Source organism: Phocoena phocoena, chromosome 13, assembly GCF_963924675.1.
Source record: "Phocoena phocoena chromosome 13, mPhoPho1.1, whole genome shotgun sequence".
Lineage (NCBI taxonomy): Eukaryota > Metazoa > Chordata > Mammalia > Artiodactyla > Phocoenidae > Phocoena > Phocoena phocoena.
The window spans coordinates 27,544,735-27,568,182 of record NC_089231.1 but is presented as its reverse complement, the minus strand read 5'-3'; the positions used below and the strand labels follow the sequence as shown (position 1 = coordinate 27,568,182).

General features: G+C 39.0%; 1 protein-coding gene across 2 annotated transcripts in view; it reads left to right on the top strand.

Annotated features, from left to right (window-relative positions):
- Nucleotides 1–22,947, top strand: part of ARK2N (arkadia (RNF111) N-terminal like PKA signaling regulator 2N) — a 73,822-nt gene extending 50,875 nt beyond the window's left edge. The window contains exons 2-4 of one of the 2 annotated variants that reach the window (XM_065890168.1): nucleotides 1,921–2,103; nucleotides 13,336–13,462; nucleotides 22,569–22,758. In XM_065890168.1, coding sequence (XP_065746240.1) covers nucleotides 1,921–2,103; nucleotides 13,336–13,462; nucleotides 22,569–22,758 — 500 coding nt within the window. Of the gene's footprint in view, nucleotides 1–1,920; nucleotides 2,104–13,335; nucleotides 13,463–22,568 lie in introns of both variants that reach the window. The other variant, XM_065890169.1, reaches the window with a different exon arrangement.
- The last annotated feature ends 501 nt before the right edge of the window (nucleotides 22,948–23,448 follow it).

Here is a 23,448-nt window from a genome sequence, read left to right as displayed (position 1 = left end):
ATCCTACTGATGAAGACTTTCAGACAAGTTATTTCCATGGGTAGGTGATGTTACTCTGCATGTACATATACACTTATACTTTTTGCATGATTTCACATGTAGGAGTGGTACAATTTTGACTTGACTGTTGACCTGTTGCCTCAATTTGGTTGTGGTGGGGGGAATGTGAGGGCAAGAGGTTGTGAATGGTATATGTGATATAAATTTTAAAATAAATCACTTTTTTTTTTCAAACACAAAACACTTAATAAAGCCCTTTTAAAAATAGAACATTTGGTCAAATAGTCAATATTGTACTTGACCCTCATATTTTCTGCAACCAACTATTTGGACATCACACAGTATCTTGATTCCATAATAATCATTTTGAACTCTGACGAGAACTCCATAAATGTTACAGCTTTCTTTTCTTTTTTAGAAAAGAAAAACCTCAGACATGAACCAGTTTTTTGCTATTTGATCTAAAATCCATTACTAACTGATACTGAGGCCACACTCTTGAATTTTATGAACATGATTTACCCTTTTGGGAATTGGAAATTATTAAGTAGTCAACTGAAAATTGTCATGATCGTCAGAATTTCATATTGTGACATGTCTGTTCCTTATACGGTGGCACTTAACAACTCATTTGCATTTATGTTTGGTCATTTTTTATTTTAAAAATGTTGCTACATAAACCTATGGCTTGGGAACTTAGTCTTAAAGGATAAGTACCCCAAGTGTGTTCCATATTTTGTTTAGTGACAGTTTACACAATGGATGTTTGTATTAAAACAGTAATCCTTCATTGTGTTCTATTTTAATGATTCATTGGCATATGTATTCCTTCATAGTCGAAGAGTTTCATAAAATAGGTCTGTTTAATGTTAATTTGTTGGATTATATTAAGAAATCTTTATGGAAATAAGTGATTTGCTTGCACTTCATAAATAGCTCTTGGGGGAGGAAAAGCATTTTATTTTAAAATGGCAGTAGTAAGGGATGTGTTTCATAGTTGACTGAAAACTTTATTTTTGCTTTCTGCTTTTATATTAGAAAAGGGTAGCATTTTAAAGCATGTATCTATTCTACAAGCATGAATATTGAATTATTTTAGCATGAATCACTGCAGTATAATTACTTCAGAGCTCAGGTACCATTTTCAGCTAGTTAGGGTGATTTGGAGGTAGAAGGGATCTCTTTTTTCTAAGAATTTTAATATCTTCCTCTCAAATAACCCATAAGGTTGTGTATCATTTCCTTGGAGTGTGAGCTGGTTGTTTTTCTCAGGGAAAATAAAATAGAAATATCCCTCATAAGACATCCAAAGCAAAATCCTGAAGATGGATTTCATGAGCGTTGTCTTTTTGTAGAGTATTGTAAGATGCATAACATCCCTAATATTATAAAAGAGCTTTACTGGAAATAGATGTCAGTCAAGTAGAGCTCTTAAAGTAGAAAAATATATATTTGATTTTCTTCTCTGAATCTATTAGGGACTTCTAGTATTAGCTACTAAGAGGAAGAAACTAGATTCATTCTCTTAAAATATAAATAGAGATTAATAGTTTGCATCAGTGTTTTTCTTTAAAAAATCAGTTTCACTTTCACTGTAGAGTCTTCCCCTTTTTCTTAATCTTTTGCTCTTTAGGAGAATGACAGGAATTCAGTGTAACTTTTGTTCAGTATATTCTTGTCTTTGTTCTTCATAATAACACCCTTTTTCCTCCTTCCCAAATGTGTCCCTCATCTTTGTAAGCTCGGGTTATCTCTTTCACTTTCATATTATGTACAAAATATTAGATTGTATAAAGTGCAGCTTTTCTGACCATGTAGAATCATAAGATAAAGACAACTGGCATTTAGGGGGCTCTTAGTTGCAGAAGTATTTTTCACCCCACAAGTTAGATACAAGTATACATTTTCTTTCCTCCCTAGATGGACCTCCAGTTGTAGCTCATTATGATATGTCTGACACCAGCTCTGAGCCAGAAGTGGTAAATGTGGACAATTTATTGGCGGCTGCAGTAGTTCAAGAGCACAGTAATTCTGTAGGAGGCCAGGACACAGGAGCTACCTGGAGGACCAGCGGGCTTCTAGAGGAGCTGAATGCAGAGGCAGGTTGGTCTCCCTCCCCCGCTCCCCCCTTTCTCTGATGGTATAGTATGCATGTGTCCTGGCAGCTATTTTTCTTGCTGAGGAGAGCAGGCCAACTAAGAGACATCTGGCATTAGATGATTGTGGCTTCTAGGGTGCCCTTTATAACAGAAAAGATTTGGGTAGCATGTCATTCGTCTTTCCCAATCACAAGAAAGCAAAAATGAGAATATCTAAGACAGTAATTGTAGGCATCGGTAGATTTCAGTATATGTACTTCTTGAGTTAAAAATGCCTAACATGTAAAAATTACCCAGATGACCTGATACTACCTCCCACCCCCACCCGCAATCCCATCCCCACTTCTTAGTGGTTTCACTCACTTATGGACCTTATAGTTTGGGGAGGGAGCTGTTACAATTTGCCCTGTGGGGCTGTTGCAGTGCAGTGCTGCACTGTTTCTTCTGCCTCTCAGTGTGCAGTGTCCCTGTTAATTCCTTTACAGTTGTTCTCATTTTGTCTTTTCCAACTCCTTTCCATTGCTGTCTCTGTTATCTCAGGAAAATCTCTCTACCTGTCTTGCATTGTTTATCTTGGTTCTGTGATGATTCTTAAGAGTGATATTTTATTCTCTGAGAAACCTATTGCTGTTACCTTTGAAAACCTTGCACAGTGCCTCCAAGTCTCCTTCATTATGTTCCTCAAAACTCTTTCTTCCAACATTCTTTCTAATTTAAACCTTTTTCTAAAAGTACTAGTGCTTTTAGAAAAGTTTAAGAAAAGAGGTAGAGGGGATTGACAGACAGACTGCTTATGTAGTGTGTATTTTCTTTAGTGCCATAGAAGGATTATAGTTTTCTAGTTAAATTATAAATTGCGTTGGCTTAATAACTACCTAAAATATTATTTTTATTGGAAAAGAGTTTTTATTACAAAAATAACAGTGGGTTATAATTTAGAATTTTTTATATTTAAATTGTTAGGAAGTAAAAGGGGAGACAGAACTCCACAGATCATTGTCATTAATTGTTCATTTCATAATCTTTGATTGAAACTGAATAAAAAAGTTTCTCTTATTTGTTGAGCTTCTGATTAATTTATTGTGACTAATTTTGGAACAGGACCTGGATTTAGTTTTAACTGTGTTGTGACTGCTAACTGCCTATTTAACCTTGGACAAGGTGATTCTCCTCTGGACTTCAGTTTTTATATGTATAAATGCTTTGCCCAACAAGGATCTTTTAAGTATTTATTAATGTGTATAAGTACTTTGAAAAGAATTAAGTAGTAATACTTTATATCAAAGGGGAGTAGTTTATCTTAATTTTCATCCATTGACAGTTAAGTGATCCTTTCTACTTCAGTTTTACTACCCTGTTTCCTTAGTCTTGCCATGAAATGTAGACCACTTTATAGTAAATTCTTAGGAAAAATATGAACAATTACTTTTTGTTATTTTGCTTTTCATACAGAGAATTTTAATATTAGTTTGAACTATATGGAATTGTTAATATTTGACTTTCTCATCTACAACAAATTTAGCAGTTTAATATGAGTTAACCTACAAGTGCAAGGCTTGGGGTCTTACAGTATCATTAAAGTCACTAGCATTGGGTGGGGGGGGGGAGCATCACATTTTCAGGTTCAAGTAATTGTTAGCTTGATTATTTAAAAATACCACTAGCCTTTGGTGCTTAGCTCTAAGAAATAAAACATGGCAAAAATATTTGAGGAGGGAAACAGCCCCTCTCTACTCCAAAGCTCCCCTGAATTTGGTATTTAATGTCTGGTATTCCTGTGTATTCCTCCATACTTCTGCTGCATTTGTTTTGTATCTGTAAACAAGAATGTTTTAATACTAATTAGTATTACATAGAAGGCAATCATTTGCAACTTGCTTTTTTAGTTCAATGTGTTGTGAAGTTTGTTCTTGTTGATGTGTTGCTATAGTTCATTTACTTTTCACTGCTATTTAGTATTCCAGTGTATGACTATATCATAATAGACTTACCCATTGTCTTCTTGGACATTTAGGGTACTATTCCAAATGATGCTGCCATTGACATTTCCTGTACATGTCTCTTGGTACATGTGTAGAGAAAGCACATGTGTGTGCTTTCTCTATATATTACAAATCATGTGTAGATCTTTGTATATTGTAGGACATGGACATCACTGTTCAAGAGATCCCCATGATATTTTCTTATGAAGCCATTTATTGTCTCATTCAAAGTTTTGGGTTTTTTTTAATATCTAACATGCAGGTCTGTGAGTAATAAATAAAACTTAATAATACACTGTAGTCTTGATGTAATTATCATAGTGGGAACCCATCTTGTGAATTTGAATATACTTACCATATCATAACAAAATGTTCATAGAATTTATTCTCAATTGCCAGTTTATAGTTTTGATACTTGGGAGTATTAGTATCAATTAGATGGTCATTCTTGAGTTTGGAGTTTAAGATAAATGTTGTAATGGTTAATCTGAGTCTTCCTTCTCTCCCTCCCAGTAAAATAAAAACCCAGTCACTGAACTAATTAATTAATAGCAGCAGTGGCTAACTGATAGCAGCATCTCAGACCAGGTCTGCAGTCCCACTCCATTTAGAATCACATAAGCAATCATTAGGGATAGAGTAGCTTATCTCTGTTTCTAAGCAATTAGATGTTGTTCTTGTATGCAAAATAGTTTTTACTGTTTAGTTTTAGTTTCAACCAAGGAAAAAGAGTTGAAATTAGGAAAGCCATTGGTCAAGAAAACTTTCTGAACTTTCCATTTCAGCTCTTGCCATATGTTTACTCCTTCTCACTTGATGCTAGAAGTGGACAGTATAGTGGGTGGCAGCCTGCTGCCAGCAAACAGCCTGATTTTGAACCAGCAGAGCCACTTGCATACTGTGTGACTTCAGGTAAATTATGTAAAGCCTCAGTTTTCCCTGTCTACAAAACTTGGATAAAACTAGTATCCACCCCTATAATAACCAAGAGGTTATTATACTGTTATGTGGAATAACATATAATGTGATTCATATAGGATGAAGTACACAGCAGGGCCTCAGGAATGCTAACTGGCATTATGTTAATATATTTATGCTGAAGTAGACTAAGGAAGTGATTTATGTTAATATATTTATGCTGAAGTAGACTAAGGAAGTGATTTATGGACCCAGTCAGTGGATTTCTAATTTATTCTCCTGCCCTGGAATGAGTTGCTCTTGCTGCAGTATTTCCTAAACTTTACCTGAGCATAGAAATTACCTGGAGTGCTTATAAATATTCAAACTCCTAGATTTCTCCCTGAAAATCTTGTAAATAGATCTGAAATGGTGTCTGGGAATCTGTTTTTAATAACTTTTGCATCGGACATGTTTAGGAAACTGTACCAGTATATCTGAAAATAGCTTGATTTTTTTTTTTTTGATTTTTGCTTATTGCTAATAACAGCTCACTGTAAACATAAATGTAGATGAGGCTAAAAGAAGCAGAAGTCTGAAGTACTCTTGGTGTGGAAGGCTTATAATTATTACACTAAATTTATTTATGTATTTATGCCCCCGGAAATTAAAAATTCTAAACAAATGATCTCATTTTTTCCATCAGCCTTCTTATTAAGAAGGTAGACTATGAGCATTTTCCCCATCCTTAAAATAGGTCTGGTAATCTTGATTTGTCCATAATACAAGCTTAGTTGTAGTGAAGAGAAAAAAATCTTGGGTTTCCTGTTCTTAGAGTAGGGCTTTTTATGATCAGACCAGAATGACCATGTTTCTATTGTTAGCACTATTATTTTTTAATATGTTTGTTTATTTACTTATGGCTGTGTTAGGTCTACATTGCTGCGCGCGGGCTTTCTCTAGTTGCAGTGAGTGGGGGCTACTCTTCGTTGCTGTGCGTGGGTTTCTCATTGTGGTGGCTTCTCTTGCTGCGGAGCACGGGCTCTAGGTGCGCAGGTTTCAGTAGTTGTGGCGTGGGGGCTCAGTAGTGGTGGCTTGGAGGCTCTAGAGCGCAGGCTTCGTAGTTGTGGTGCACGGGCTTAGTTGCTCCGCGGCATGTGAGATCTTCCTGGATCAGGGCTCAAACCTGTGTCCCCTGCATTGGCAGGCGGATTCTTAACCACTGCGCCACCAGGGAAGCCCTCTATTGTTAGCACTTTAAAATCATTGTATCAAGTCTTGTGAAGGAGATCAAGTTTCCTCTTGTTCAGCTGGTACATGTGGACTGTAAGATTTTAGATTTCTGATCTCCTTTTCTCCCACTTTTTAAAGTTTTTAATATTTTTGTTGAAAAAATTTAACACACGGTAATAATTTGTTTGCTTTAAAGCTAAATGAGTAGTGATTTAAGATAGTAATCTTTTTTATGCCTAGCATGCCACTGTCATCCAGTATGTAATAATTTTATATACTTCAAATAGTCTTAGGACTAGTTCTTAGTAGATATATGATTTAAAAAGAAAATGTTTGCCGTGATAATTTAATTACTACCTTTTCTACTTTCTGATTTATTTATGTGTTGACAAGATCTGTAGTGGGAGGACAAAAATTTAGAATTTTCTTATAGAGTGAAAGCAGTTATCTTTCCAAAGAGCTACACAGGAAAAGACCTACACAGAGACAGCCAGCTGCCACAATAACTAAATATAAATCCTCTGCTTTATTTTCAGTTTAATATATGGCAATTGTGGTACTTACACTTTTTCTACAGAGCTTATTCTTGTTCTAGAATAGGAGTAGATTACTACCACTGACAGTATTTGAAGAACCTTATAACATCTTTGACTCACTTTTGTGTATGCTTTAGGCACTGCTTTGCCATTGGATTCCTTTGAGGTCAAGGGGGGCTGGTGCAGTGTGCGTATGGCCCAAAGGCCAGAAGAGTGTTGGGCTCTGCACTAGAGCTTCCAAAAGAATGTGTGACTTGCTGAAGAGGGTTGCATTGAGAGAAAAGGACTAATTGTCCTGGCTCTGAAATAGAGGAGGGGATGCATTCCTGGCTGTTGGAGAACGCCATGGTGTCTCTTACAGAGCATGGGATCCCACAGATTTTGGTGTGGATCCCAGCTGACTTGTTACCTGAGTGGCACATTTTATTTAATGGCTCTGAGAGGAAATGTGGTAGAACACTCACACCATTAGTCTAGAGTTGTTAACACTCACCAGGAAATTTGTTTGTACCCTCCCACTCCACCTCACCCCCCGCCCTGCCTGCCTCCCCTGTTTTATCTTGCACTGACTTTTAGACCAAGCAATAAAGATAATGGCTACAAGAGCAGACCCTGATTTTAAGTGATCAGTTTTAGAGCATCATACAGGTTCTTTAACAATACTAAATGCCAGCAAGTTTGGATTATAAATTTTATGGCCAAAAGTGCACCGCCAGAATGGTTTGGATTGATCTGATAATGTAAAAGCAATATGTAAATTATTAGTTTCTGAATACATAATGGATGAATAAAGTTAGAAGAATCTTAAATTTTGGTGATAGTTAACTTGCTTTTTTTTTAAGATTTTTAAAAAAATATTTATTTATTATTATTTATTTTTTGGCTGTGTTGGGTCTTCGTTGCTGCGTGCGGGCAGGGGCTACTCTACATTGTGGTGCACAGGCTTCTCATTGTAGTGGCTTCTCTTATTGCAGACCACAGGCTCTAGGCACGTGGGCTTCACTAGTTGTGGCACGCGGGCTCAGTAGTTGTGGCTCGCGGGCTCTAGAGCACAGGCTCAGTAGTTGTGGTGCACAGGCTTAGTTGCTCCGAGGCATGTGGGATCTTCCTGGACCAGGGCTCGAACCCGTGTCCCCTGCATTGGCAGGCAAATTCTTAACCACTGCACCACCATGGAAGCCCCTGCTTTTCTTAAGATATAAAATTATGAGCAAAAGTTAGCATAGTAATTTTTCATTTCGTCCCTCTTTAAAAAAGAAAAAGGCAGAGTGATGATATTTCCTGATCTGAATTGAGGCTATGTAGGTGATAGGGTCAGGATGAGGTGCCTAATCAATGAAGACTCGTTATTTGGAAATATTGATGACTGTGACATTTCACAGAACATTCCACAAATTTGAATTATAAATTAGAACTGTGGAAATAGAGCTGGACACAGAGCTACTAAGAATTAACTAATTCTGTCATGTTCTTGTTGTGTTTTCTTAATTTCTGTTGTTTAAAAGCATTGAGTAATCAAGGAAGAAGAGTTAGGTTATAGCAACCATGACTTCTTACAATTTGCCTTTTCAGTTTGGTTTAATTCAATTAGCTTCTTTATTTTTAGTATGGTTAGGGCTGAGCCCCTTGCTGTGAGTCTGCCACAGGGGGTTTTAAGTATCTCTTGGGGCTCTCTACTCTTTGCTTCTTAGTGAGTAGGCATGGAGAGCTTGGGGGTGGCTGTCCATACAAATAATGAGCATTCATATAGTAATGAGTAATAGTTATAGCAGGACTTAAAGTGGAGAGGGGAAGGAGAGAGGGGGAAGAAAGAAAGAAACTAAGTGCCAATAATGTTTCACATTGAGTGAAACTTCTAGAGTGAAAGGAAAACTTGGAAGATAAGGACTGCTGGTGTTGGTACTTGAGGATGGAGGACAGTAGTTTGTAAGGGATCCTGATTCCCAGCCTGAGGTGTAGGAGTCAGAGGCCTGCAGGGGAGGCAGCATTTTCAGGAAAGTCAGGTTTCCACAAGGAGGTGAAGAGAAGGTTCAGTGCCGTTTTCCATAGAGCTAGCACTCCAGAGGGCAGTGGAGTGGAAGAGTTGTAGGAAGGGGAGTAATAGGTGGCTGGGGCAAAGGAGAATAACAGCTGAGTAGGGGACAAGACAGACAAATGGATGGTCCCAGAGGGTTGTATATTTTGTGAGTGGCGAGGAGGGTGGAAGTACATTTTACTTCTCATAACCATTGGTTTTCCTCCTACCTCTTCCTGATGCTTTCTCATTTCGCACTGGCAGCATTTTTGGACTCATACTGTTACTTCCACTGCACTATTCCTCTACCTCATTGAACCTATCACCCAGTCCTTTTTCACCTCCCCCTAGCTGCATTTCTTTCCCTATCTAGCATATATTAAGCCCAACTCTCCTTTACCGATATCCTCAGCTCCTCGTATAGTTGGCTTTCCTGTTGTACCCAGCTGGCCAAGTCTGATCTCTGGATGCACACTCACAGCCTTTATCCACACTGGAGATGATTTTTCATGTAGTTGCACAGTTGTGGGTCATATTAACTTCCTAATCTGCAATCTCATCCTGGCTCTCAGTGCTGCCCAGCATCTTCCCCCTTTCCTTAGGCAGCATTCTTCACAGTGGCTACTTCACTTTTCTAAGCCGACTCTGCTGCCCTACCCACACCTGTGCTCTGCAGATGGTCTTTCTGCATTCCTTTTTTTTTCTTTCTTTTTGCGGTACGTGGGCCTCTCACTGTTGTGGCCTCTCCCGTTGCGGAGCACAGTCTCCGGACGCACAGGCTCAGCGGCCATGGCTCACGGGCCCAGCCGCTCCGTGGCATGTGGGATCTTCCCAGACCGGGGCACGAACCTGTGTCCCCTGCATCGACAGGTGGACTCCCAACCACTGCACCACTAGGGAAGCCCCTTTCTGCATTCTTTACAGATCAAGATTACCTCAGCTTTCTGCCATCAAAGCTATTCTCTGCCTTTTTTTCTAAATATGGCCAGTAAAAATACTACATGCACATACGCATCCCCCTCCCTCAAACCCATATTCCTCTCAGTACCGTCTATTGCCTTTTCCTCCATAGCCAGACTTCTTAAAATGTGTCTGCTCTTCCTTCCCTTCCATTCTTCTTCGGCTTGCTTTGCTACATTAGCTTCAGCCCCATCATTCCTCTGAGGTTCCCCTGGCCAAGGTCATGTATGGTCATCCTTATCACCAATTCTAGTGGCCTCTACTTAGTTCCTCCTCTTACTGGGCCTCTGTATTGGGCATTGTTAAGCACTTCTTCCTAGAAATGCTCTTTTTATGGTGCCCTGGCTTCATATCTTCAGGTTTTCTTTCTCTGTCTCTTGCTGAACCTTGGTGAGCTCCTCTTCCTCTGCCCGTCCCTTAATTATTGGTGTTTATCAAGGTTCTCTTCTAAGCCCCCTTCACTCCTCTGGATGACCTTTATCTCCCCACCTGTTGGGAGGACTTATCAAATCTGTTATTTCCTCTCTAGACCTCTGACCTGAGCTTTAGAACAGTAGTACCTTCAACTGCCTATTGGACATCTCAAAAGCACATTATCATCCTAAGCAACCACCCTCACATGTTCATTGGTGCACTGAATGGCACTGTATCCAGTTACCTAAATCAGAAACCTAGGCATCGTTTTTACTTTGCCTGATTCCCGACATTACTCACCCTTTGTACTTAGAGAAACACAATATTTCTCCTTTTGTTTCTTTCCTAGTTCAGCCATAGTTGTTTCTCACCCAGGAAACTATAGCAGTCTAGCTGGTTTCCTTGCCTCTAGTATTTCTTGCCCTGCTACTGGTTCCATTTCCATAGTCCAAAAGGAAAAATTTCAAAATACAAAATCAGATCATGTCATTCCTCTGCTGAAATCCTTCATTGGCTTCCTACTTCTTAAGGTCAAGTCCAGACTCCTTACCTGTGATCTGACCTCTGCTGACTTTGCCAGCTCATTTCTCATTACTTTGTTTCTTTACTACCATTATCCCAAATCTCACCAAACTTTTATACCCTCAAGGGCACACAGTGTTCCTTATGGTACTTCCCTTCACCTGTGCCTACTCTTCCCCGAGAGCTCAGTGTCCTTGATTATCCTCAAGTCCAGGAAACATTCCTTTTCTCTGTGCATCCAGGGCATTATTATTTACCTTCTTATCAGACTAGTTTTCAAGCCATAATGCAATGGACTGCTTTTTATTATCCCTGACTATATTGTAAGCTCGTTGAGGGTGGAAACTGCCTCCCTTGTTTATACCCTGTAGTATTCCTGGCACTGAGCACAGTGCACAGCATATCATAAACAAATATTTATTTTAGAAACAAATAGATAAAGTAGACTGTTATAGCTGCGCAAAGCAAGGCTGCTCAAAATACTGAATATGGGCAAGTTGAAGGTTTGGGAAAAAGGGAGACTCAATTTGTATTCCTCCGTAGCAGTGCCGTAGGAACCGTGTTCATGACGACAGTCTTAACTACAACATTTAAGTAGAAATTGGATAAAAGACTTGGCCGCAAGCAAAGTATTGGGGTCAGAGCAAGAATCTAGGTATACCAAATCCAGACTTAACCAATTGCACTTAAGTAACCACCCTAGCGTTAACAAAACTGGGTTTTGTCTGGTGGATGCCACCTTTTGTATGCTTGTAGGGTTCAGTACCACTGCCCACACCACGTAGAATCCTATCTAAATTATTTTTTAATACAGAAGGTTAACAAGCCTATGCAGACTGTAATACAATCTCAATCACCAGTTGTATCTAGAAGCCTTTTTAATCTTCTGTTTTCTCATATGTGCATCATTTTCAATGGAAGAAAAAGAGTAAAAATAATACTAGAGAATTGTAAAAAGAGACCCACAATCATATTCAAATTTGATTACTTTTCATAGCTTTTAACTAGCCCATACATATTTTTATCTTGTTATATGTAACTCTTTGTATGCTATACATACACTTTTCCCAAATTTCTACATAGCACTCCAGTGACTGTTGTTTGACATCATGACACTTTGCTTATTTAAAGTTTTTGCTGTTAGGCTAAATTCTCAGAGATGGGATTATAGGGTCAGAGAGTGTAAAAATTGTAAGGCTTTTGCTTTGGGATTGTCCATGATTTTCCAAAAGGGTTATACTAGAAGTTGGCAGGAGTATGAAAGTACAAGGTGTCTTAATGACCTTGAAGCATTGAAGTGAGTGAGGTGAGAGGGGGAAGAGAAAGCTGTGTACATAAAATCTTATTTATATTGGTTTAGCTTTTATGATGTGTCACAAGGATTTTTTTTAAGTAGGGAGAAATAATTTTGTATCAGATGACAATATATTCAATTAAAAATACCCTTTAAAGAGTAAATGAAAATTTGTACCTGTTGCGACTCTATTTATTCCATGTTAACTCCTAGATATTCTAAAATTCATCCTTTTAAGTCAGAACATTCAAGAGCTGAGTACATAGGTTGAATTTTAACCCTTTTTTTTTTTTTGGCCCCAACTGGGGATTGAACCCACACCCTCAGCAGTGAAAGCTTGGAGTCCTAACCATTGGACTGCCAGGGAACTCCCTTGGGTCCGATTTTGTCAAATCTACATTCCTTAGGAGAAAATTGTTAAAATTGTTTAAAATTGAGATAAGATTGTTAAATCTTTCATAAGGCATCCCAGTATAAATATGATATTAATGATTCTATTATTTACTCCATTTGTGCCGTTGAACTTGCTTGCTTGCTTGCTTGCTTGCTGCATTGGGTCTTCGTTGCTGCGTGTGGGCTTTTCTCTAGTTGTGGCGAGTGGGGGCTACTCTTCGTTGCAGTGCACGGGCTTCTCATTGCAGTAGCTTCTCTTGTTGCGGAGCATGGGCTCTAGGTACGCAGGCTTCAGTAGTTGTGGCACACGGGCTCAGTAGTTGTGGCTTGCAGGCTCCAGAGCACAGGCTCAGCAGTTGTGGCGCATGGGCTTAGTTGCTCCACAGCATGTGGGATCTTCCTGGACCAGGGCTTGAACCCATATCCCCTGCATTGGCAGGCGGATTCCTAACCACTGCGCCACCAGGGAAGTCCCCTTTTGAGCTTTTCTGGTTTAGAATTTTGTTCTATTAAAATGATAAGCAGTAGAGAACCCCATTGACCTCTAAGTGGTGACAAACCTGTCATATGCAGGTCATTTAAAAGCAGACTAGATTTGAATGCAAAAAGCATTATAGAATGAAGTAGAGTATAATTACAGTTTATATATACCTATAGTTAGATATACATATTTGTCAGAGTACTCCAAAGTTTTTTCTCCTAAGGGATGCGAGTAGAAAGTGAGAGACTTGAAGTTCTTACTTTTATATACGTCCATGTTGTTTTCAGCATTCATTTAACAATGTGCATGTATTCTGTTTAATAATTTTTTTTTTTTTAACAGAACACTGCCCAGTTTCCTTGACATGGGTAACAATTTCGCTGAGGCAAGCTTTCATGAGGGGATTCTGTTTCAGTGATTAAACTGGGAGGAGAAATCTGTCAGTGAGTTGTTTCTGCCGCTTATAAGGAGTCAAAATGTAGTGCTTATTTTTTTCCCTTTCTCTCTCAGGTCATTTGGATCCAGGATTCCTAGCAAGTGACAAAACACCTGCTGGCAATGCACCACTCAACGAAGAAATTAATATTGCTTCTTCAGATAGTGAAGTGGAGATTGTGGGAGTTCAGGAACATGCAAGGTAGGATATTAATTGGAGAGAAGAAAATGGTATGGCATGCCATGGCATGGCTGGCATGAATGGTGGGGCTATTTCTCAAATTCCTGTGGTTTAAGAAATACATTTTGATTATAGACACGTATGAGCTTCAGAATGTGTTGCATATTGTCTTATATCAAGAACATCTCGGTCATACATGTATGTGAAACAGAACTAATGTTTGTCTCATATTTTTAACAAATGTCTAGGTGACTTGACTGAGTTTTCTGGTATGGCATAAGTATCACCGTACTCCCCCCCACCCCCAATCCATATTTTCTTGCCTTTCACTTTATCTTGAAATATTTTGGAAGCAAATAATTGAGAAATCTGTATTTGACATTATACTATACCTCTTCCTAGAGCACCTCTTCTTTTTTTTTAACATCTTTATTGGAGTATAATTGCTTTACGTTATTGTGTTAGTTTCTGCTGTATAACAAAGTGAATCGGCTATATGTATACATATATCCCCATATCCCCTCCCTCTTGCGTCTCCCTCCCACCCTCCCTATCCCACCCATCTAGGTGGTCACAAAGCATGAGCTGATCTCCCTGTGCTATGCGGCTGCTTCCCACTAGCTATCTATTTTACATTTGGTAGTGTATATATGTCCATGCCACTCTCACTTCTTCCCAGCTTACCCTTCCCCCTCCCTGTGTCCTCAGGTCCATTCTCTACGTCTGCGTCTTTATTCCTGTTCTGCCCCTAGGTTCTACAGAACTATTTTCTGTTTTAGATTCCATATATATGTGTTAGCATACGGTATTTGTTTTTCTCTTTCTGACTTACTTCACTCTGTGTGACAGACTCTAGGTCCATCCACCTCACTACAAATAACTCAATTTCATTTCTTTTTATGGCTGAGTAATATTCCATTGTATATATGTGTCACATCCTCTTCATCCATTCATCTGTTGATGGACACTTAGGTTGCTTCCATGTCCTGGTAGAGCACCTCTCCTTATCTTTCATGAAAGGTTGCAAGTTACTTTGGTCAGTTCCTGATAGTGTATTTCTAGTGATGTTTGTGTGATTTAGGGAATCTTGTTTCTTAGGAATTAAAAAAAAAAAGCCACAAGACATCAAATTAGTGTACAGTATTATGGAAATAATTTTATAAGGTTTGTCATTCTTTAAGGTAGTGGTGAGCAGATTACAGCCCATGGGCCAGATCTGGCCTGCTGCCTGTTTTTATATGGACCTCAAGCTAAGAATGGTTTTTACATTTTTAAATGGTTGGAAAAAAAATCGAAAGAAGACATGTTTTGTGACATGAAAATTGTATGAAATTCAAATAGAATTTATTTATCCATAAATAAAGTTTTGTTGGAATAGAGCCATGTTTGTTCACTTACATATTGTCTATGGCTGTTTTGCACTCCAGTGGCAGAATTGAGACGTTTCATCAGACACCCTAGGGCCTGCCGAGCCAAAGATATTTACTGTTTAGCTCTTTGCAGAAAAACTTTACTGACTCTTGCTTTAAGATACAGTCCTAAGAATTAGTTGCAGCCCTCTCAGAGGTATACCTGAGGAACATTTAACACACACACATACATACACAACAAAATCTAGTCTTTGGAAAAATCTGTATTCTATGTAGAATTTTTCTCCTATGCCACAAGAGTTAAGTTGTGATTTCCTCAAGTAGGTATATAACATAGTATCTTACCTTATTTTTAGATCTGATTTTAATCTTTGGTTAGGAAGGTAATAAAACATTCACCAGCATTCTTCTGTTACTTATTTAAAAGGTGACTTTAGGAGTGGAGGGTGGGGGCAAAATAGACATGCACATAAATTGAGGATCCTTCTTCTAATGAGAACTGATTATACTTTCTGAAAGCATTTTTTAGTTAAACAATTGGGACTTTAAGTATGTAGGTTTAAGTCATAATTTAACATGTCATCTCCCCAGAAGTGGCTAATTCTCTGTCAGAACTAGTATTGTCCCAGCACTTCATCCTGTGTCCTATATTTATGCTCTAAGTATGCCTGTATAGCTGCTTCCTTTTTTCTTTCTAAATGGTTATTTCCCCTATTCTGGTGGGAAAGAATTTTCATTCTTTAATCTTTCCTTTACCTCATTCTTTTTTCTCCTTTTTTCTGCCTTAGTCAAAAACTTTTTCCTATGAAGTTCTCTTTCATTTCCCCATCTGTTTCCTTCAAGCTGACTTATCCATGAGATGAAGAAGATAGAACTCTTGTTTTCTTCCTTTACTTCAGTATATGTTTGTCATTATTTTATTTCAGCATTATATAAGTATAGAAGACATTATTATATTTTTAAGCCCCATGCCAAGATCTTTGTAGAATATTACAGTATTTTTCATTTCAGACTTTGTACTATAAAACTTATTCTGCATATTGACTGATAGATTGATGTAGGTAAATTATTGTCAGTTGTGCCAGGAGCACATTATCCAGTTACCAACTTCCTCTTGACTTACTTTCCAAATTTTAATTCAGTGTTACTCATGTGTTCCTACTCAAGTAGGAAAAATAGGTTATAACCTGTGCTGTCTTGTCTAATCTCTTACTCTGTTCTGAGACATATCAGTGATATGGTCCAGTTCTCTATTAACTCCTACCGACTCTCCCTTCTTTATTGTCTCCTTGTGCCTAGAAATGTTACAGAGTGAGCTACCCTTCTTTTCAGATTCTTCGTTAAACTTTCCTTCCATAATGATATCTTGAGCTTCTTTTTCTACAAATATTTTTGTTATCTGGAGTTGAAATTACTATATTTCTATTAAAACTTGGAAATTTAAATTCCAAGTTTCTCTCACCTCCAGCACACACACATGCACACAGATTATCTCTAGTACACCCTTCTCTGAACTTGTTAAAGTCTTTTATCCAGATTGTCATTTTACCCTATAAACATCTTTGTTTCACTCTTAACTAAGTCAAGTGACTTTGGGTACATTTTAAATAACATGTTATAACATTATTTTCAAGGACTTTTTCATGCAGGTTCTGAAGCATAAAGATGTGTTTTTTTGGTTTTTTAAATTCTGATCCTTTAACTTGAATCCTGGAGAAATCATATCTTGGAGGTGACAGATCTATCTTGAAATCTCAGTGGTGGTTAATAACTGTCCATAAAATGGAATGTAGAGTTGACAAATTCTGTTGGAGTACTTTGAATGGACTCTTGTATCATTTTGAGGGGATCTTTTATTTTGGCCCTTGGGTCTAGGACTGAATAGGATCTCACTGACTCTGCTGTGTCTTTCTGAAAGATTTTTCAGCAGTTTCTTTAGAAGAAGCATGATAATCTTTCAAACATTGAGATTAAAAAGCTGAGAAGTGGGACTTCCCTGGTGGCGCAGTGGTTGGGAATCCGCCTGCCAATGCAGGGGACACGGGTTCGAGCCCTGGTCTGGGAAGATCCCGCGTGCTGCGGGGCAGCTAAGCCCGTGTGCCACAACTACTGAGTCTGTGTGCCACAGCTACTGAGGCCTGCATGCCTAGAGCCCGTGCTCCGCAACAAGAGAGGCCACTGCAATGAGAAGTGCACCGCAACAAAGAGTAGCCCCTGCTCACTGCAGCTAGAGGGCCCTCACGCAGCAACAAAGACCCAAAGAATAAAAAATAAAAAAAAAATTAAAAAAAAGCTGAGAAGCAGGTGGGGGGGAGAGCCTTTCTTGTTGGTTGCTTCAGAATTGCCCCTTTAGCTGCCTGTATCTCATCTGGAATTTATTTCTTTTACAGGTCTAGGGTTGCAGTTATGAAGTATTGATGGGCTTCTGGCAGGGTTATCGCTTGGAAGAAGGTTTTAGGTTTTGATCCACATCTTTTTGTTCTAATTCGATTTGCATGCATAGATGTTTTGTTTGGATTTAGTTGTCCTGTTCTTATTTTTCCTTTTGGTATTCTACCTTGTGGGCTTTCTGAGAGCTTTAAAAAACTCAGACTTGGTTCTTGAGTTGTTCTCTTTGGGACTGTGGTTGCTCTGACTTGAGTTTGGGTGCCATTTTTCCATATTGGAAGCATTCCGGTTTGTTGACCTTTATATCAGTAATTCTAGTTGTGATGTGCCTCTTTTTTCTTTTCTTTTTTTTTTTTGTTAAACAGTTGTTCTTCTTTTCTTGCATGCTAACATCTTCCCCTGCTCTTTTCTTTTAGATTTTGATATGTTCACTTAGCTTCTGTGTTTCTTCTAGTCATAGACTAGAAGGCGTGCCTGCCTAACTAATGGTTGAATGCATCTTTTATGGCTGCCTTGGATTGCTGTGATGAACTCCTGTCATTACCTAGATGTCATTTCTAGGTGTTAATTTTTGGACAGTCCAGTTTCACAAGATGCTCTTTGCCAGTGAGATGGAGACTTTTCCATCATCTCTAGTTCTTCTGTGCCCGCTTAATTTTGCCATAAGTTTTAACTTATGACCCTGTTGCTAATATTTTTCTTTATCCTTGTTTCCTTTTCCTTCTTTTCTTCTGCAAGCTTCATTGGTAATTGCCCTAGGAAGATGAATGCATGTATCTTTATGTTATGGAACTGTGCTGAAACAGTTCTTTCAGTACCTGTTCTCTGAAGCTTTTATGAATAATCAGACCCTTACCTCCTTTCACGTGGTCCTATGGTCCATTGGTTAATGTTGGTTCACCCCTCTGCAGAAGAATTGCTGTGGGGAGTCTTTAGCATTTAAGACTGATTGCTGCTTAGAACCAATTGCTAACATTAACCCTAAAAAAAGCAAGGGAGGCAGATTAGCATTTCCCTGAAGCTACAAGGATTCACTCTACCTTCAGTTAGGAAAAATAAGTAGGAATGTTATCTAAGAGGTCACCTTCAGAATCTGTAAATGAGAGCAAAACTGATTAATTTTTAATGTTGTTTTCTTAGAATAGTAGGTTAACTGTATCAACAGCTGATCATCAGAGCCTGCCCTCTTTTTGTGTTTTTCTTCCTTTCTACTCTGAAGTCTCCTTTTTTTGGTTTTAATATATGAAGAGCAGGAAATTATTCTATCAAAACTTATTGTTTATAAATAGTGGATTGCGGGGGGCGGTCTGTGGAAGTGAGGCCTAAGCAGTTTTTCTTGGTTATAATACTCAAAATGGGACTCTAGTTGTGCACACCTATTTATTGCCAGTCATATGCAGATTAAATGCTTTGTGAGAAAAAAGCTTGTGTCTGCACTAGAATCTGATTGGACCAATTATAAAACAGCTGAGTATGTTCCCACCCCATATCTTTCATAATAGAAAAAGGATATGTGATAATACATGAAACTGTGCTTTGTTAGTTGCCTTAACAAAATTTTGAGCCTCTCACATCCTTCTTTAGAGGGCATCTCTGTAGGGCTTATAACAATTGTTGTAGTCGCATTTCCTCCTGAAATTTTTTCCCCCTCTGCATCTGGTATAAGTTATTCTGTAATGTACCATCTTATAGAATAGGGCTCAACCTTTTTTCCCCTGTACTTAAAAAAAAATGTGTTAAAAGCCTTGTTCTGTCCTCATCCATCTCCTAGCTACCATTTTATTCAAGGTGGCTGAAGTCATTAAATCATAAAAAAATTTTTGAATGTTTTATTGGCTTATAACACACACAGAAAAGTAATAAGTGTATGCTTTAGCTTTTGTACCCATACCCAAGTAACCAGCTCTCAGATTAAGAAACAGAAGTCCCTCTTGGCTCCACCTTGCCCTCTGTAACCATTATCCTGACTTCTAACAGGATAGCTTTGCCTGTATTCAGAATCTTATTAACATTCCTGACAGATAGATGCCCCAGCAACTGCTTGAATGTTTAAAAGGCAGATTTTCTATTTTGTAGTGGCTGTAATTGTTGTGTAGTAATGATCATCCAAAAGTTGCCTTCTAGAAACTGATTCATGGTTGTTATTCTACTCTCAAGATCTCTGTACTGGTGAAGGAGCTGCCTTCCATGATGATTCTCACTTCTTTGGCAATTGCCCTTCCAGTTGCAGTTAATAGGAGACAGGAAAGCTTTTGACCAAAGATAGGATCATCACATTCTCCAGAGAATCTAAAATTTTGAAGAGAAACAGACTAAGGATTGGGGCTTGAGTCAAATGAGTGAGGCCAAGTTGTTCCAGCATCGTTAGGTTCTTTGAGGTACTCAAGTAAAGGTGCTTTTCCAGTAAATTTTCTTTTTTGCTTAAAGTAGCCCAATTTGGTTTCCAGTAACTGGAACTATTTGTAACCTCTTTCAACCATTCCTCATTAGTAAATACCATCTCTAAACCTCTTACTCTCCTACTCTGGACACTTTCTAGAATCTGCTTTGCTCTTTATTGTATTACCCCCAGGGGCTAGGCAGTTCCCCTTACAATCAAACATAGTGTATAGTAAGTACTTCGGGAGCAGTCTGAGAAAGACATAGTTGGAAATAAACTCCCCAGTGGAGACCTGATTTTGTTCTGGTTCCATGCTTTACTTTCTTAAGACCCTGGGCAGTTGTCTTTTGGTTTTGGTTTTCTCTTCTGTAAAATGGGAAGATTGGATTAGATCCCTTTTAAAGCCACTACCTGATGTCCTGATGTTACATTGTATGATTACTTAAGGAGCAGTGCAGAGTAACAATTGGGACTAAATACTGCTTTTATTTCAGAGTTACTTCTAGGAATTCTGTCAATGATTACATTGACTTTTTTTGGTAGTCATTCATTCCCTGGTTTTTCTAAGTTTCTAACCAACTTTACTTCAGTTACTACTTGACAGATGAGCTTTTGAACTGTTGAAGAGCTTTATATTTTTAAATTGGTGGTCTGGGCCTGTCTTTGCACTCTGCTGACTCTTGCCTTGTTTTGCCTTACTGAATTTAATACACACATTTGTAAAGCAACAACATGATGTGGAAAGCATTGGACCAGAAATCAGACTTGGCCTGAAGTTCCTTTGCCTATACTTTCAAAGAGTATGACCCTGGGCAAGTCATGTAACCTCTTTAACCCTCAGTTTCCCTGTCAGAGTATGGATAAGAACTTCCACATCTACCTCATAGGTCTGTCGGGCGTGTCAGATGAGGAGAAACTGCTTAATAATCTTAGTATTCTGTTGTCATCAGTCATCAGAACCGTTCCTTTAAAATGTTGGATGGGGCTTCCCTGGTGGCGCAGTGGTTGAGAGTCCGCCTGCCGATGCAGGGGACACGGGTTCGTGCCCCGGTCTGGGAAGATCCCACTTGCCGCAGAGCGGCTAGGCCCGTGAGCCATGGCCGCTGAGCCTGCGCGTCCGGAGCCTGTGTTCCGCAACGGGAGAGGCCACAACAGTGAGAGGCCCGCGTACCACAAAAAAAATAAAAATAAAAAAAATAAAATGTTGGATGGACTCCTTTGGCTGACGTTTTGCCGTGACTACTCGGTCATTTAATCTGAGTGTATTTAAGGGGTGGACAGATTTGGATTAGACTTTGGACTTGTTTTTCTTTTTTTTTTTTTAAAGGTTTAATTTTATTTATTTTTGGCTGCGTTGGGTCTTTGTTGCTGCGCTCGGGCTTTCTTTAGTTGAGGCGAGCGGGGGCTACTCTTCGTTGTGGTGCACAGGCTTCTCATTGCAGTGGCTTTTCTTGTTGCAGAGCATGGGCTCTAGGCACATGGGCTTCAGTAGTTGCAGCACACGGGCTCAGTAATCGTGGCACACAGGCTCTAGAGTGCAGGCTCAGTAGTTGTGGTACACTGGCTTAGTTGCTCCGTGGCATGTGGGATCTTCCTAGACCAGGGATCGAACCTGTGTCCCTTGCATTGGCAGGCGGATTCTTATCCACTGCACCACCGGGGAAGTCCCTGTGTATCTTATTTTAATGCTTTTTACTAGCTAATCTTTGAAAATATGGTCGCCTCTGGGTTAGTAGCTACTCTTAGCCCATTTCTGAAAAGATGATGGCCCTCTGGTACTGTAACAAATCTGCAGTCTACCCCTACTCTGGCCTCAAGGGATCTGTTTTTCGGCACCTCTCTTGGTAAGGGAGTCATTTTCAGGTTAGCCTTTGTAGGAGCAGGGCCTCTTTCCATAAGCCTAAGGGTCCTTAAGGGCAGTTCTGCAGCTAAACCTTGTCTGTTGTTACTCTAATGTTTTCTTTTGAACCTATAGGTTCAGGTAGCGTGGGGTCGAAGCTGGAGTTCTTAAGTGATTCAGCATCACTCATCGTATACATGTTGTCAGAACAGCTGCTCACGATCCATTGTAGTAGTTTGTGTGATTAGAATCATGCCACTTGTCACCTCTCACATATGCTGCAGGGAGACAGGTCTATAATTTACATGTGTGGACCTCAGGAGCAGTGATAGCTTGAGCTGCCTGCCTTCCTCTCATATAAATCAAAACTTATTCAGTGGTTCATCCTGGAGGTTCACAGTTCTATCATTTGACTGGAATGTGGAATTCAATATGTAGGTATTTCTGAAACAGTTCTCTCCCGAACAGTGAACTCATGAGATTTGTCAGCAAGGCAGTTCTGTCCCTCTTATAGGATACTTCTAGAGAATCTAAACTGAGTACTTCACACTTGTTATTTTCACTGAAGCGTAAGTGGTTGTGATGAACTAGCCAGGTGTTTCTCTTGTCACCTTCAGGTTGAGGGAAATTGATCTTTAACTCATGACCTAGTACTTAAAGATGTTTAGACATCTAATCTGTAAAAGGGGTATTACTACTTCTGTTTTTGTAAGTACTATTAACAAATATGGCACAGAACTTATTTTAAGAACAAGTTTCACTTGTATTTCTTACTGTTTCATTAGCTCAGACTAAGATTGTCTGGGCATCTTAATTTTGCTCAGGATTTATATGCTGCCCTATCCTGAAGACCCCAGGGGCTTAAATGAATTCAGAGAAGCATCATCTTATCCATTTTCAGTACAGATCTAGACGTAACTCAGAACTTTGTGGCTGAGACAAAAATCTTGGCATTTTTAAGGCTAAACTGAGAGAGGTGGGGAGACAGACAGACATGGAGGGAAGGAGGAAAAGGGGGAGGGATATTGGTTATGGGTTTGATGAACTTGCATAGTAGGTTTATCTTAGTAAAAGTATTGGTCAGTACAACTGAAGCCATTTTGCCTTCTGTAGGATTAACCATGCTTTTGCTCTTCATTTCAATTTCAGGTGTGTTCATCCTCGAGGAGGTGTGATTCAGAGTGTTTCTTCATGGAAGCACGGCTCTGGCACGCAGTATGTTAGCACCCGGCAAACACAGTCATGGACTGCTGTGACTCCCCAGCAGACTTGGGCGTCACCTGCAGAAGTTGTTGACCTTACATTGGATGAGGATAGCAGACGTAAATACCTACTGTAATGCAATGTCACTGTGTTTCCTCTGCACTGTTCCCTTCCACTTACTCCTCCTCCTCCTTGTGACATGGAAGTTCATTGTCATAGCTTCAGCTTCAGAAGCTGTTTGTGGCATTTGTATAATTGAAACTCATGGAAAATTGCCCCCTTCCCTTTTTTTTTTTTTTTAAATTAAAAGAAGTCACTTAGGAAAGTAACTTATCACAGAGAAAAGAATTTCTTCTTTCCCTCAGTAGGAATCTGAGAATGATGAATTTTATTAGACAACTTCATTTTACTTGGTGACTTTCAATCTTAGGAAACTGCCTTTTAGAATGATATTTTAATTACCAGGTGAAATGGATTTCAGTTTTTGAATCTTGTATTTATTTTTCTGTGTAATAAAATTAATATGTAGACTTGACCACTGTCAGCCCACCCATTGGCACTCCTACCTTAGGGCATTTGCACACATATTAGTCAGTTCCTTTTTGGCACCTAGTAGGGCATGTGCATTGAAAACCTGTCCTTAAAAATAGAAGACAGAAGTGTTACTTTTCTTTTAGCTTAAATCTTCTGCCTTCTTTCCTGACTTTGCTCCTGGCTGAATTCCCACAACACAAATAATTGACATGACCCTTTGTGTTTATAAATACTGCTAAGGTGACTTAGTTGATCTCCTTGTTGCAATAATTCATAACTCTGGAAAATATCT